Consider the following 16,767-nt stretch of genomic DNA (forward strand, 5'->3'; position numbering starts at 1 on the left):
ATCCATTTTGAAATTTCACTGTTTTTATTCTTGTTCTCTGATTGTCCTTTAATTCTGTTCTACTGACACTTTTAGAGCCAATAATGGCTAATAAATACAATAAAATGTCTATATGCACTAGAGAGCTTCAAATACAATATACAACACAAACATACATGACCATCAAAATGTGCTACTGAAGTCCGGTGTGTGTCTCAGTTGGCCAGTCACTATGCGAGCCTCTCCGTCGAGTTTACTGCTTTCTCCCCTAGGCAGCACTGGAGCTTAAACAAAGTGTTCATTCATCACGCGTCTTTGCATAAATAAACAAAATATGTCAAGAGATTCAAATCTGGCAACTGTGAGGCGTGCTCACATGAGTCCAAACAGGTGACTTGTTCGTGTAGCTTTTTTTCTTTCTTTTTTTTTCTTCCTCGCACAGTGGCTTCACATTAGTCAGAATTGATAAAAAACACCATTTATATCCAGTGCTTGTAACACTTTTGAATCATTGTCTCCGTGTGAGATTGAAATAGTCTCTTTCTTTTCTTTTCTTTTCTTTTTTTAATCTATACAAGCGCAATCAAGTTTCAGTCCCAACAACAGTCCTTTTGTCTGCTACCAGCCTACAGAACTGGCTTGGCATGGTCAAGGAAATACGTACAAATCACGCACAAATCAACCAATCCACCAGCAAACAGATATAACAGCTTTAAACAATAAACGTTGGCTTGTAAGAAGGGAAGAAAAAAAAAATGAACGCGGATGTCAAGGGACACCCAGCCAAGTATTGTACCTTATGTAAAAATCACAACAAACTTAAACAAAAACCAACAAAATAAAAGGTACAAATACAAGCTTCTTAAGAAGTGCTCAAAACTTCTACGAATTAAGTAAATGCTTTTCAAAGAGGGGCGCTGAGGAGAAAAGTCAATGCTTCAACTGCTGGGAGAAGTAAGCGCTAAATAGCCATCGGTACCTTTTAGACCTTTGGAGGTAATGCAGTGACCAGCAGCCTCGCTGTGACATTTCCTGTCTATTCTAATCTCTGGGTTACTGATGAAACAGACAGGTTCAAGGGCAAAGGCAAAATAGCGGGACTCATGCATTAATAATGCCGTATTTCAGATGATACCGACTCGTCAGTCATTTTAATAATCCCCCACAGCTTGATCTACTTGTTCCATCTGCTCGCTAGCATCTCGTGGCTGCTTCTGGCCGCGCGGCCTTTCGCGAGCGCTTTGATGGAGGGAGAGCACAATAAACCACATGGGCCTCGTCTCCATTGTTCGCTACCTTTCTCCTGGGCACGGGCCGATGCCGGGAGCCAGATGGCAGCCCCTTGAGGCAGGGTGTGCGCTGGGCAGAGGTCAGGTGAGTGGAGGTGAATGGCACTCGCACCCTGTAGGAGCTTTCAGTAGGGCCAAAGCCTAAAACAAGAGGCCCTGACCGCTGGCTGCTTCTTGGCTGTCCTTCCACATGGAAACAACCTGAGATCTATTCTGCTGCCGGAACGAGCAGATAATTTAGTAGAACGCAGGACTGTCTATTTGAATTGTCTTTTTTTTTTTTCAAGTGCTCAAAAAAGATTTAATCCAATTAAATGATTTAAATTGCATTTTCAAATGTATGTTTCTGAACATATCTTTAAATAAATACAATTAAAGTATCTCAAATCCACGTACCCTTTGAAAATTTGGAAAATAAGTGCCATTATTCGTTTAGTTCATTTTCTCCTTAACCCTCTGCATAACTGGCCAAATCATCCTGATAAACTGGACTTTCTCTTAAGACATAATGATGAACACACTGCAGAAGCCCAAAGGACATACGCTCTGCTTTAAGACTATTTCTGTCAGTTAAGATTACAATGTCTACAAGACTTAAGTGTAAATAAAAAACTTTAAACTTGCTGCCCTGGAAAACGGGCTAAAGATTTAGCAGAATGTGTGCGTACATATTGTACAACAGCAATTTGTGATTGTAATACACCAAAGCTGCCTTTCACTGCCTGTCCAATTCTGCAGATTGGATGCCATTTGGCCCCTTGGCATTCTGGCCTGATTACAATCACTGTGATTAAGAACTGAGCGGGTAAGACTGAACTAGACGACTGAGAGAAGACGAGGGCGGTGGTCGGGCGATCACTGCATTGAACCTCCTGGAGAACTATGGCATTCTTAGTTCCTGAGCATTTGGACATGGTAGTCAATGGAGAGGACAAAAAAAGAGGGAGAGGAGGAAAAAAAGTGGGCTTTGTAGATAAGATTGCAAGGATTGTCTAAGACTCAAGCAGTCTCTCCCTTAAGACTTTCAAATTTAAGATTTAAGAGCAGGAAGCTTATGATATGTTTGGCACATCTGGACTTGTAGTAGTAATAATAGTAATAATAATAACAAGAACAATAATAATGGGGAGTTTTAGGCTTTCCCTCTATGGTTCATTCAGCAAATGTACGGATTTCTTCAGTTTTATCGTATTATGAAATGTCAAATGAAGCGTCGTCTTTTTCATTTTAAATAGTTCTGATTAAAAACATTCACAAGCTGTTGGCTGGTACAGCATACCTGAGTGAGATATAGAACCCCATCGAAAACAGTAATGTACGCTTCAAAAGAAAAAAAAATACGTGTAAATCCATTTGAATTTAAGTAAGACTGTTTCAAGAATGTTTCAATTGTCAAGTCCTATTATTCAAAAATGTCGTAGGAAATACCCTAAATTGTCCATGATCAAAACACAAGAAAAAAATTTCAATAAAATAATAAAAAAAAAAGCCAAAATAAAACACAATCAAATTGTTTCACACTTGGAGAAACAGTTAAGACCAATAGCTGTTAAATCTGCAGGAGCCACATCTGCATGCTGGCTCCCAAAATGTATATCATCAGAAACAAGATTTTTGATTTCTTTTTTTTTTTGTCCTCTTTTTCGTCTTCTTCAGTCTTCCTTCTAATAAAAGGATATTCTTCGCCGGCTGTTTTCACCTCAGTTGGCACTGACCGGCTCCTGTGTGTCATTCTCACTGCTGTAGTCCGATTTGGGCTCGTCCTCAAAGTCCTCGTACATGTCCATCTCATCCTCTCCGTTCACGGGGGCGTTAGACACCATGGTGCCCGGTTCCATCTTCATGTTGAAGGTGCTCTGGATGACGGGGATGGTGGGCTCGGGGCTGGCCGAGGCACTTGAGCAGTCTGACGTCATGTGAGGGGAGGGCGTAGTGGTCGCCATGGTTATGGCACCGGGGTAGACGACACCTGCGCTGGTGGTGATGGGGATCTGCGTCTGTGGCTGCTGCCTGATACAGAAGTGAAGAAACAGACACATTTACGCTTATGAAGTGCCAGTATGCTCAGAAAAGCATAAGAGCTTTTAAGAGACGGATGACAAGTTTAAAGCTTCACAAGGAAAACAATTACGGTCTCTGGGAATTCGAGAATGGAAAGAATGTACAGAAGCACACAAAACGCTGGTTGAAAGCATAAAGCCTGTGGAGTTTTAAACGCTGGCTTGAATGGAACGTGCCCAGCCAGTAGTCCTGTAAAAATGATTCCCAATCAGCGACAACGATTTGGGAACGATTGTGAAAATGACACTCATTCCTTTCAGGGTGACAAAGCCAATTGGTTGATAGAGAGACAGTCTCCTGATCTTTAACAGGCTGATTGATACTCCAGCGCTCGTATTTCTTGCTGTTGAAGTGGAAACACCTGGAGCCGGCATTTTCTCCACTCACCACATGCAGTAAATTATAGAGTTGAGCTCCAAACATCTGCCCTGCAGCCCTCTCTACATTCATACTCGACTCTAATATCCTAAAATAATGGCTATGTGAGTCCCGCTGCCCTCTGTTACCGTCTAAATGTGATAAACCACTACTTTCAGGCAGCTGAAAGAAAATACTATTTTGTCAATGGGATTCAACCCAGGGCCATATAGTGCATTTCCCCTCCTTTGAGAAAAAATAAATTTACCACAGCATATAATCACAAAGGGAGTGTTTAGGCAACAAAAGGCTGCGCCCATATTGCTTCAAAGCATATATTAATATTAAGTGCGAGGGCCATATAATGTGACAAATGAGCTAAGTGGTTGAATTACTCCAATCAACTTGATTAAAGGGTCACTGGCTTTACACCAGGAGTTGGCACATGGTATGGAGTCATTACCTGCCTATTGTGAGAGCTCTAAGCTGGCTTTATTAACAGCGTATAGGGGTTTAAGAGAGGGCAGGGCATCTTGGACGGTCGCCTGCTATTGTTCATTGCGTTTGTTCCACCGTGTGCCTACCCCACAGTGAAGAACTGCCTCATCTCCTGCCTCCTCGACCTCATCATCTGCTTGTACTCGCCGATGCGCAGCTTCTTGCCATCGATGATGCAGGTGCGCTTGGGCCGGGGCTTGTACTTGTAGTTGGGATACTTCTCCAGGTGGATCTTGCTGAGCCGTGCCTGCTCCTCATAATATGGTTGTTTCTCCTGGTTTGTCATGGACTTCCAGCGAGATCCTGTTGACCACAGGTTAGGAGTGAGAAATGATTATTGCAGATTTATTTATTTTTTTTGACTTCTGACTTCTAATGATATTTTATTTTGTTTTTTACTTTTTTTTTAATTAAATACAATTTAATAAAATGAATAAACAATGTTTTTTTCATGGAGAAAGAATGACTTCTAATTATATTTTATAACAAAATTGTAATTTATTATAAAAACATATTTATGATTCAATAAATTTTAATAAAACTAATAAAGTAAATAATTATATCTGAATTTATTTTTACATTTACAGACAAAATGAGCTTTGAGAATAACTGCATTATTCTGAGGCAAGCACTGCTTTTGTGAATGGAGGGTAACAGCATTACTGTTACCGTTTCTGCATTAGTGAAAACAACAGGCTAGTAAATATCTCCAGCCTTCAGAATGTCTGGGCTGACGGCTCTTTTAGTTGCTGTGATCTATTGACTCTCTGGACTGGGGGACAAGACCCATTTAGCCCTGTCATTTTTCATGACAAACACTGCCCACGTGACAGCCACTAAATCCATCTAATTGAGCTGCTCCTGCAGGCATCTAGCCATCAAGTTTAACCGCGCTCATCTGTTTGAGATGCATTGAATTGTGTGGAATTACTTGCAAAAGAAGATTAGGCAGGTGTGGTAATAGCCAGAACATCTTATTCACAACATATGTTTTGCTTAGTAGCTATGCAATGCTTGTCTATTGATTGTTAAGAGTGGAAAAGCTGGCGTGGCGATATTAATTTGCATATTTTGTGCAATTCAAGGTCCGGTGTACTACAGCTGAAATATCTAGTCAATCAACATAACACTCAGCCTTTCTTAAAGGTCCAATTCAGCTACATTTTAGCCTTGTAAGTTTTGGTTTTGGTTCAGAACAGTGGGCTGTTTCAGTTTGGCAAAAATAGACCCTCCATTTACCTTAACAGAGGTTCAGTGTTTCTGCTGTCCTAATTCATGCTGATATTATCAGTGTCTTCATAAGGATATATTATTCAAATATTTTTTTATGGGGGGGGGGGGTTTGTAAATCCCATTAACAAAATTCCATTAACCATGTTCTAATCTGTGTGTGTGTGTTTTTTTAGCATTTCACTTGTATGGAATTTGTAAATACAAAGTATGCTCACTTGGTACATTATTTTATCAGATGACGTGCTTAAACTACAATGGAAACTAATTTAATTCATTTCTAAATGCACATCACCAAAAGTCATGTGACTCTGCCTTGAGTCTGCTTATTTCACAATTGTTTTTGCAATATTCCACTTTTTTTCTTTTCTTTTTTTTGCTAATAGTTATTTCAGAACTTGGATAGAAACTTAGCCTATCATTCCTTGAATAGTTACTTCGAAAGCAAGTAAAGTAATTTCAATAAGTAAAATGACTGTTTAAACGGCTGTGTTAAGAAAGACTATTGGGTTAGCGTGATCCAAAACAAGCAAAGACATTTTCAACAGTTTCTGAAGCACTCTACAATAGTTCCCAGGATACCAGTTCAGTTTATTGTTATGGAGCATGGCTTAATTGTAAACGGAAAGGCTAACACAGACGGCCATGGCTGCTGGTCGTGACTGATTTGGGGGCTGTGACTTACCCAATATTTTGCTGATGTTGGAGTTGTGCATGTCTGGGAAGGCCTGAAGGATTTTGCGGCGCTCATCTTTGGCCCAGACCATGAAGGCGTTCATGGGCCGTTTGATGTGAGGTTCGTTGCTGTTCCTTCCCCGGGGTTCCCTGTAGACCCGTGCATCAGCAGTACTGGCGCCTCCTGTTGGCCAACAATAATACTGATGTGGTTTATCTGCAGAGCCATTCAGTTCCTTACACCCTAGGAACACCAGAGCAAGAAGGAGAGAGCGAGTGCAGACCGTTAATCAACTTTGTAGTGCAGTGCATCCATCAGCACATCAGAGTGAATGGAGCTGAACCAGAGAAGCTGTGTTTGGAGATCCCGAGAGGCCTGCAACTGTACCTTATACTCCAGGCTGCCCATCCCAGAATTGGATGGGACAAGCCCATGTTTTGCAGTGTAGAACAAGACAGCATTGTGGGTCGAGGAACTACTGATGAGTGAAAACTAGCTGAAATCAGACGAGGAGGACCCTGGCTATAATGCCTTTTAAATATTTTGTCTGGGTCACAACGTTCATACATTCGAACAGCCGTACATTTCTGGATGACTGTCGTAATGTTTCTCCTGCTATGAGTAATAACGGTAATGCTCTTAATAACAAATATGGCATAAGGGTGTTTGTGTAAGAGAGGTAAAATTAGAAGAGAGGATCACTGCCAATGTCCTGACAAAACATATATCTCCATGTGATTACTTTCAATGTGCATACAGAGTCTGACAAAGGGCAGACCTAGTGGATAAACATAAGATGGTACCTGAAAGGTACAGTAAAGTATAGTGTACAGTACAGTACAGTGTAGTACAGTAAAGTATAGTAAAGTAAAATAAAAAAACTGATATAAAGTACATAAAAAATTGTTTTTTCTATTAAAATGATCAGAGGTTTTACACACTTATTCGTATGCAGAGTTAGTGAATGTGGCCTGGTGTGACGTGACGTGTGACATGTTGCCAAGTATGGTGACACACACAGCAGTGAACACACACACACACTGTGAACACACACCCGGAACAGTGGGCAGCCATTTTTTGCTGCAGCGCCCAGGGAGCAGTTGGGGGTTCGGTGCCTTGCTCAAGGGCACCTCAGTCGTGGTATTGAAGGTGGGAGAGAGCGCTGTACATTCACTCCCCCCACCTTTGGGTTACGAGTCCGACTCTCTAACCATTAGGCCACGACTTCCCCCAATGTATGTCTGTACATGTATTGCACTATGTGAGTGCGATACAGAGCAAACAGACTTGAAGGATTGTAACTCCTCAATCAGGCCATTCACAATCAGCATGTGTGTCCCCCAGTTTCTGTATTTAACTTTACAGCAGAGTAAAAATGATTCTGTTTGCATGCACATTTGCTTCCTTTTATATGTAAGATGTGAAAGAATTAAATAAAAGCTGTATGAATATTTCAACAAACAAAAACATGTTGATAAACAAGGCTTGAAAAATAAAACAAACAAACAAAAAAAGCCTTCCCATATGCTCCGATACATCTTTAATGATCCAAAAACTGGATAAGAAGGCTTGGAATCAGTCGTGAATATTTCATCATCCACATGTGATGTGTATTCATTAGGACCCTGAAACTTAAAGTCTTGGCACACTGTACCTGCTTTTGATTTCTATTATCACTGGTGTTGATAAACAAAATAAAAACTCCAGCTTAGTAATGGATCTTGGCACTACACCGCTATTAAAGCACCGGGATACCGAGACTATTCCGAGGGCAGAGCGTTGCTCAAAGGAGGAGGAGCAGGAAAATAGGCAATGTCGAAGAGCTACCTTCTCTATGCATACACACACACACACACACTCGTGCCACACTGGGGCCCGGAGAGAGAAAGAGGCAGAGTCTAAGTTTCAGGCAGCCAGCAGGAGGCTCTATCCTCCAGGCCCTGCTGGGCAGAACGGCTTTGCACAGGGCCCAAAAGATCCATTTACACGTCATGTTTAACAATCATAATAATCCAGAAAGGGCTGCTGTTTATCTGGCTGCCCAGCTCCACACAGTCATGGAGCATCAGTCAGGGTCTCTCTGCTCTTTCCTCTCCACAACTTTGTACCACCAAACACACTACAAGCAGCCGTCTCGTTCCAGCCCACTCCCTGCCCCTTCCGTCGGGATTATATGGTGACGGCGTTCCCCGCACAGTACATTAATTTCATTTAGCACGCGCTCACCGTGCAAGATAAATTGATTTCACTTTGTTTGGCTTTGACAGCCATGTTTATTGTGCAATGAAATGTAGTGTGGCGTAGGGCTGACAGTATCCATCAACGCTGGGCAATCTGCTGACTGCCGGGGCCAGATGAAGGCATTCATTACCTTGCCAACCCCAGCTCACTCGCTCGGCTACCTCACCCAGACACGACCGCCACTGTCTGTTCAGGGGGAGGGGCATGGCCGGCTCTAATTTACGATTCGCCCCGTGCCATTACTTTACCACTGACACTGATTCAGCAATTTATATACTGGCATGCATGCAGATATAGGCAGAGGTGAGCAGCTTATATGCAGGAACCCAGCAGCTGGACTTTTAAATTGCAGATCGGATTCAATTCTCTGTTTCACTGAGAGAGGGCGAGAGCAACTAGGGTTGGTTGTATTAATCAGCTCATGCCCTATTGTTGCTGTAGTGCGTCAGCAGACAGATTCAGCACTCTCAGTCATTTGAGCGGATCGCAGGAATGAGAGCCGACTTACAGAGTGCCGGTGCTCTGCGGGACGAGACGAGCGGCGGCCCCTGGCACAGAGCCTTGCTCGCAGACACGGGTGGTCCGTGGTCCGTGCCCCCCCCACCCATTGCAGTCATGATGTGCCTTAATCAAAAGCAGCCAAAGAGTTGCCAGCGAGGTAGGCTCGTGCGACGTCACCCCGCATCTACAACAACCAATTTACAACCCTCTGCTTTTTTTTCTTGCTTGTTGTTGTTTAATAAGAAAGCTTACATGCTTCTGACATTTACAAATTAGTATTAATTGACGTCCCCCCCCCTCCCCGTGCAGCTCTTTTAGGAAGCACCTAGTTAGGTGTGTTATTGTGTAAATAAATGCAGATGTTTCAGGATGCCACGGGAGACCCCCTGAGGTGCGTGAGGGTGGGCGGGCGAGACGGCAGGAGGCTTCTAATCGACTTTATTGTGATTTATGAGACCCAGTGCCCAACATGACAGAGTGATACAAGAATCTCTATTTAATTTGTCTCTCCCGGTGAACAGGAGGGAGAGTGGAGGGGGACTGTATTACAGAGAAAGAGAGAGAGAGCTTGCGTGGAAGTGTACGAGCGAAAGGGGCCCCGCGGCCCTGCACACCTGCCTGCAGCAGGCCCAGACACGACGGTACGCGGAACGGAGCCAAAAGGCTGAGCCTCTCAGGCTCTCGGTGCAGCTAGCCTTTTGTTCTGAGGGCACACACAGACTGTCACTCAAGAATCCGCTTGGAGAAACAAGCAACGATCACGCAAACCTGCCAGGCCCTCTGCGGACGATCCAATAAAGAAAGAGACGCCTTTCTGCAAAGGTATTCAGTGCTGACAATGGGAGTCTCTCCTAATGCGCACAGACAGATATGACACAATGCTCTGCTCTACCATTCATGTCAGCACTCATATTCTGCTAATTAAGCCATTACAACTTACATGTGATTGAAGCCCCCCACTTTAATGTGCCAATTGTTGAGTTGCACCCAGCTGGATATTTGGAATTCTGCTCTGTGTGTGAGAGAGTGTAAACCGACAAAAGCGCAACTTGTTAGCTCATGTTTCTTTAAGCTATTGTTTCTCATGCATCTTGCCCTGGATGTTGTAAGGTCTTGAAGAGGGCCATGCTAAATTCCTTTTCGCACTACACCATTTTAGAGACTGCCGAAGAAAGGAGTCCTGGGCTGACATGCAGACTTTAGAGACAGTAAAACTGCATAAAGAACTGGCAATGGAAATGCTGGGAAAACACAGACAGACACAAGACACACATACATGAGTGTGATAAAACTGTATGTTTTGATCTATGGATTTCTGTCTCAGAAAAAGAAATAAAATAAAAAAAAGGTAATATTCATTCTTGCAATTGTAAGTTTATGTCTCAAAATTGGTAGTTTATTTGCTTGCCATATGTTATGTTATATGACTTTATATGTAACAATATGTCTTTTTTCTTAGGCCTATTTTTTATTTATTTTTTTACTAAAAGTTTTTAAGTTGTATTTTTTAGTCTTTGGCAGTAATGGGCTTCCATATTCACAACCATTCAAAAAGTTGTTGTCAGTAATATTTATTTAATTACATTTATTCAGCAAGGACACACTGAATTGATTACAGTAAAGACATGTATGATGTTACATAAGATTTCTCTTTGAAATAAATTGTTATTTTGAACTTTCTGATTTCCACAAAAGCAAATTAGCATATTAGAATAATTTCTGAAGGATCATGTGACACTGAAGACTGGAGTAATGGCTTCTGAAAGCTTTGCTTTGCCATTACAAGAATAAATTACATTTTAAAATGCATTAAAATAGAAAACAGTTTTTAAAATTGTAATAATATTTCACAATATTACTGTTTTTCTGTATTTTTGATCAAATAAATGCAGCCTTGGTGGCCATACAAGACATCTTTTTAAAATAAATAAATAAATACAAATTAAAATCTTACAGACCACAAATCGTTGAATAGTAGTGTAGATCCTTGTATATTCTGTGTTCTTATTATGACATAATATGGTGCTGTTTATCATACTCCTTTATACAATGACGTATCTATTCTATATTTATTCTATAAATCGTCTAACACACAAAATGTCTGATTGAGCTATTGGTTTCTTTGCTTTGACTGCAGTGAACCTCAGATTGCTACCCTATAATAATTCAGTGATAACCTTGCCACAATTTAGCCATATGCATAAATAATACAGAATTAACATAGCTCAGAGATCACATAGTCATCGTTCATTTTGGCCGGCATTGTCTCAAAAGTGTGCTGATATTACCTCAACTTCCTGCCCCTGGAATCTCTCAACACATCCTTTGTTCTGCTAAGACCCCCGTCTGACAGAGATAGTTTAAACACACGCACGACCCGAGCCTTTCGGCAAACAAAACTCATACGCTGCCATATGTGAATGAACAAAGGGGCCATACTAAAGCCTTTTGTGGTATTAGTTAATGTTTTTCATCTGAGCTTATAAAGACCTAATGACTTTGCGGTGAGCTGATGCATGTGGCTCATGGCTTTTTGCGAAATGAAGGAAATTCTATCTATTTCCATACCCCACCGTTATTTTCCAACGGCCTCTCTCTCGTTAGAACTTTGGCAGCTGTTAATTTGGTTGCTGCATGCTTTGCAAATATTAGTTCAAGCAACCTAAAGCTTTCTGCGAGTTACAACAGTGACAGAGAGCTGTTTTACACCCTGAGCCTTTTCCAATATAACGTGTCTTTTCAGCAGGCAGGACCTCTGTACAAGGAAGCACACAGCCGTTACGGACCCACTCAGTAATTTTCCTCTGCTCTCCATGGCAATTACTGTATGAGTCTGTTTGCCCTGTTAATGTGTCAAGAAATGTAATTCTCAAATGGTAGTTTCCTACTTAGCTGATAAATCATTTAAAGTGCATTAAAAAAATAGCTAGCTTATATTGACGAAGCCCCAAAGCTTCTGAACAGAGTAGCGTAATAAAACAAAGACTAGTTGCAAATAAACAGGATGAAGAGTTGCCTTTTTTAAGCGTAGGTATCGCATACACAGTGCTCACATTCCTCAAATGTTCAGGGAGAGGAATGGAATTTGTTTGACTTGGTCTATCAAAAAAGGCTCTAAACACAAAAACACACAAGTAAACACTCCATGTTTCCCAACGGGTAAACACATTCTCCTTGTAAAAGAGACTATTTAATGTGGGGCGTATCATCATAAAATGCCGTTCACATCCTTCATCTCGATGTGTTTGCGGGAAGATGGAGATGGGGATGGCTCTGAGAGCTCACAGTGACGCCTGTCTACTGGGATGAGAAACCTCTGTGGCCTTCTAATCCTGTCTGTACTGGGAGTAAACTGACAGGATGTTCTCCGTTCCTTCACCTCCACTTAGGACTTTAAAGGAACTCTGCATCACTTGGGTGGCTGGGTGCCCTCAACCCTGCCCCTGACTGTTCTGGAGCCTACAGGAGACAGGTTCCCACTGTGTTGAAGGATCCGAGGACCCAGCTTTCTCACTGATCTAAGAGGGGTGGGACAGGCTTCTTGGCGGGAATCTGCTCTGGTTTGGTTAGAGCAGATCATGCCAGACCAGAAAAAACCTCTAAACCTCTATTTACAGATTTGATTTCAACCCAGCCAAAATAAATTATTTATGCTTTAGAAAGCTCATAAACAAACAGAGTTATGCGAGGCTGATCATCTTACGACAAAAAAAAAAAAAAAATCTATTGTTCACTATTGTTCATGGATTTAAAGGCTTATTGTAAAAAAAAAACAAAAAAAAAAACATATAACATAATTATATGAAACTTTCATTAAAATGTTTTTATTTCTCCATATATTGGCTGTAGATTTCCATGGGAACTGTTACAATTATATTACACAGAAAAAACACTGGCATGCATTAGCGTTCTGTTTATGAACAGGGTGACAAAAGGAGCTGACGCCTTGTCATGTAAGTTCTATCATCATTTACACCTCCACACCCAGCACATCAAACATGAGCTGTGGCAACACAGCCTGGTCTTGGAGAAGGGCCAGCATTGTCATCTTTAAGACAAAAAAAATCTATTGTTCACTATTGTTCATGGATTTAAAGGCTTATTGTAAAAAAAAAACAAAAAAAAAAACATATAACATAATTATATGAAACTTTCATTAAAATGTTTTTATTTCTCCATATATTGGCTGTAGATTTCCATGGGAACTGTTACAATTATATTACACAGAAAAAACACTGGCATGCATTAGCGTTCTGTTTATGAACAGGGTGACAAAAGGAGCTGACGCCTTGTCATGTAAGTTCTATCATCATTTACACCTCCACACCCAGCACATCAAACATGAGCTGTGGCAACACAGCCTGGTCTTGGAGAAGGGCCAGCATTGTCATCAAGAACTAGCTGTGAAAACTTTAAATACAGCCCTGCTCACTGCATTACCCCCATCAGCTTTCCCTGACACTGGCCAAGCAACTGTGGAATCCAGTCAATCTGATCATGTGATCATGTGATACCTGACCTCGTTCCTCACTGGACTCAAGACGCAAGGGTACAAAGCACAACAAAGAGAATTAGTGAGCAGTCATGTTATGTTTTCAAACATCACAAATAGATACTTACCCTCGAAATCCTCTGGCCTGGTGAGGTCGATGACTCTGTGACCAATCTTTCCATCCTCGCCTAGTTTGCCCAGGTGATGGCCCAGGTTATTGTAATGAGACCTCTCCTGCAAAAATGACAGAAAATTTGTGTTCAGATACAGCTTCCCGTCTACAGATATTTAGTGATTTGTCCTTATGCACCACATTGCATGCTAAAATGTGTGATTAAGAAAACTGTATTCATTTAGGTCTTAACTTAACATGAAACCTGCCTGCTTCATGTTGCTTAAATTAGAGCAGGCTGGGAAATTATGTGTTTTTCCACAATGCTACAATGACCATAACATTAAATAATTAATTTAATAAATGTAGCAAATTACTACGACTAATTATTCATATTATTCAATTATTATTCTTATTATGATTTAATTCAGTTATTTTACATGTGTACTGTATATGCACACAGACACAAATATATATCCATTATATTTATATTATATACAAATATATATTTTTATGAAAACTGCAATGTATTATTAAAAACTAAATTTATAGCAGTTATATGAATTTTTTTCAATTTCATTAGATTTTAATTGTACAATTCAAAAATTTAAAAGGCACTTCGAATTCAATACTGAATGGCACACAACCCTGCAGGACACACATGCTCTTTGCATGCATTTTGATGGGCTCATGTGAAGTCATCTTTATCACAGCTGTAGTCTCTTACTGTCTTCATCTGCTGGGACTTGTACCGATAAGAGTCTGGAACACTCTACTAGAAAAGAAACGACACTGAAAGATCCTGAGCACACAATGCAGCCTGGGAGCTCCAGTGAAATGTTCAGCTTATTTTTTTCTTTTCGGCTCTCTAATCTTTGCAGTACATGCCCCTGTCTCTGCTGCCCTGAGCTTCCTGTCTATCATTTATTCAAGGCTCATGCTTGGAGGAACACGCCATGTTTTCCCTTTTGTCGTGTTGCTTTCTGTTCAGATTAAACTTGGCATCATGTCGCACTTGATGCACAATAAACCCCTGTCTTTCCTCACCCGTGCAACAATATTAAATGTCATGTCCGTGTGCATTTACAGAATAAAATAACAGCTTTTGGGGGCCCTCCTGAATGGTTGCAGCACATTAGACTTAATGTATTATGCAGAAGAAGAGGGCCGACCGCTGCTCGGGCCCATTGTTAAATGACCTAGTTCTACCGTGAGTGCAGCAGGGCATTAGTGGAGGCCCAGCTCGCTCTCTCTAAAGACTCGAGGAGGAGATGGACACTTTGACTCTGCATGATACAAGTAATCTCTCCCCCCTCCGAACAGGGCAGGCAGATACTAAAAGCAAAGCAAGTTACGGTGAGTCGGCCCTAGAGCGTTTGTTCTTCTCCCAGGGTGTACATTCAATCTCAGGCAAAAGGTGTGCTTGAATTGTCTTTTCTTTAGAGAATGCCTATCACACACAGTTTAAACAGACACTCGGGCGGCCTCCCAACACAATGCTAACAGCTCCCCTGCCACAGACGCAGACACAGATACCAACGTACACATTAATCTTTCAGCTGCGCTGCTTTGGACGTTTTGCTCGTTTGTTTGTTTTCTGTTATTTTTGCCACTGGGGAACCCATGGAGTGTGGAAGCTCTTCACACGGCAAAAGATTATCACTCTGGCTCAACTTGTCAATAGCTCATGACAATAGTGGATTACTTGGGATGATTCTGTGCTTATAGCTGTTGTCACTTTAAACATTTTTATTTTTTTTTTTACTGAGGGGCAAATTCACTAAACATTTCAGGCACGTTCGTGTGTGGTATTTCAGCATAAAAACCTGTGTGACGTTCACTAACCACCTGCAATCAAGTTTACAAAAGGTTGTAAATGCACTTAACTAGCCCTGTAAATATTGAAATGATGTAACTGTCATTCTTTTCAGTGCAAACATGCCTTTTTTCTATGTCAATTAGGCCCATTATTAGTCCCAGATTATCTGAACTATTTTCATATGGATATTTACACTGCTGTTTAAAAATGTGCAAGAAATAAATACTTTTATTCAGCAAGGATGCATTAAATTGATCAAAGGTGACAGTAAAGACATTTCTAAAGTTACAAAATATTCCTATTTAACAAAAAAAAAAATGCTGTTCTTTTGAACTTTATATTCAGAATCCTGAAAATAATGATCACAGTGTCTATAAAAAATATTAAGTAGTACAGTAATTTTCAACATTGATAATTATAAGAAATAAGAGCACCAAATCAGCATATTAGAATGATTTCCGAAGGATCATGTCACAATAAAGACTGGAGTAATAGCTTCTGAAAGTTCAGCTTTGCCATCACAGGAATAAATGGCATTTTAAAAATATATATAAATGGAAAATTATTATTTCTTTCATATTTCACAATATTACTGTTTACTGTATTTTTACTCAAATAAATGCAGCCTTAATGAGCATATAAGACCTTTTAAAAACATTTAAAACAATCTTACCAATCCCAAACTTTGAATGGTAATGTACATTATTTTTAGAAAATGCAGCATGTGTATTTGCTTCAAATAATGTTGCACTATTACTGTCCATTGAAAGCAGGCCTTAAAACAATAAATGCTGCTTTAAGCTGTTACAAATGCATTAATTATAAAATATCTGAATTATCTTTTAATTGCCTACTAGCCCAAAATAAATACAAGTATCTGTTACTGACTTGTTTCTACTGAAAACTATTATTAGTACTCAAAAAACACAGCACAAGCATCAGAGGGACAGAAAGAAGAGCTGTAGAGAGAGAGTACTGCAATTTCCCACCACCACGCTTGATGGAACAATCATTATTTATGGCCATCTGAGGGATTCTGATGTACAATTAACCACTATCTGCTTATGGCCTGTCATTAAGAGCTGCCTGTCTTGACTCTGCCTTGCTTATTTAAGTGTTTTCTAATTATGACATATGTAGCGGTTCCTGCTGGGCTCAGGCGGCTTTGTAAAAATAAGTTGGAGTGCTAGCTCGGTGTGCCACGCTCCGTGTGAAGCCTCCTACGCTGCTGTATTCATCACTAGACCACATTATTGCACTTAATGAAAGAGGCGCAGCACCCAATGACAAATTGACTGATGTGCGATTAGTTGCACGAGCGATGGCCGATGTGCCGTGGATTGTCCACTGGGGAAGGGCCCAACAACTGCAGAGTGTGTGTGTGTGTGGAGGGGGGTTATAAATGACTTGCTTGTGTCATCTCCTCCTCCCCACTCTGTTGGCTTACTCTGATCAATCAACTCATTTTATAAAGTCATGATCATTAAACATCAGTTTGGGGAACAAGGGGCA

At 40.8% G+C, this 16,767-nt stretch overlaps 1 protein-coding gene across 1 annotated transcript in view; it reads right to left on the reverse strand.

Moving 5' to 3' along the window:
• Window positions 1-538: 538 nt before the first annotated feature.
• Window positions 539-16,767, reverse strand: part of LOC107700618 (transcription factor SOX-6-like) — an 88,840-nt gene continuing 72,611 nt past the window's right edge. Inside the window, exons 10-13 of the mRNA XM_016502350.1 lie at window positions 13,453-13,558; window positions 6,100-6,333; window positions 4,271-4,487; window positions 539-3,278 (exon numbers count right to left, since the gene is read on the reverse strand). Coding sequence (XP_016357836.1) covers window positions 2,969-3,278; window positions 4,271-4,487; window positions 6,100-6,333; window positions 13,453-13,558 — 867 coding nt within the window. The 3' untranslated portion in view covers window positions 539-2,968. The remainder of the gene's footprint in view (window positions 3,279-4,270; window positions 4,488-6,099; window positions 6,334-13,452; window positions 13,559-16,767) is intronic.

This window comes from Sinocyclocheilus anshuiensis, unplaced genomic scaffold (assembly GCF_001515605.1).
Source record: "Sinocyclocheilus anshuiensis isolate Anshui unplaced genomic scaffold, SAMN03320099.WGS_v1.1 scaffold1099, whole genome shotgun sequence".
NCBI lineage: Eukaryota > Metazoa > Chordata > Actinopteri > Cypriniformes > Cyprinidae > Sinocyclocheilus > Sinocyclocheilus anshuiensis.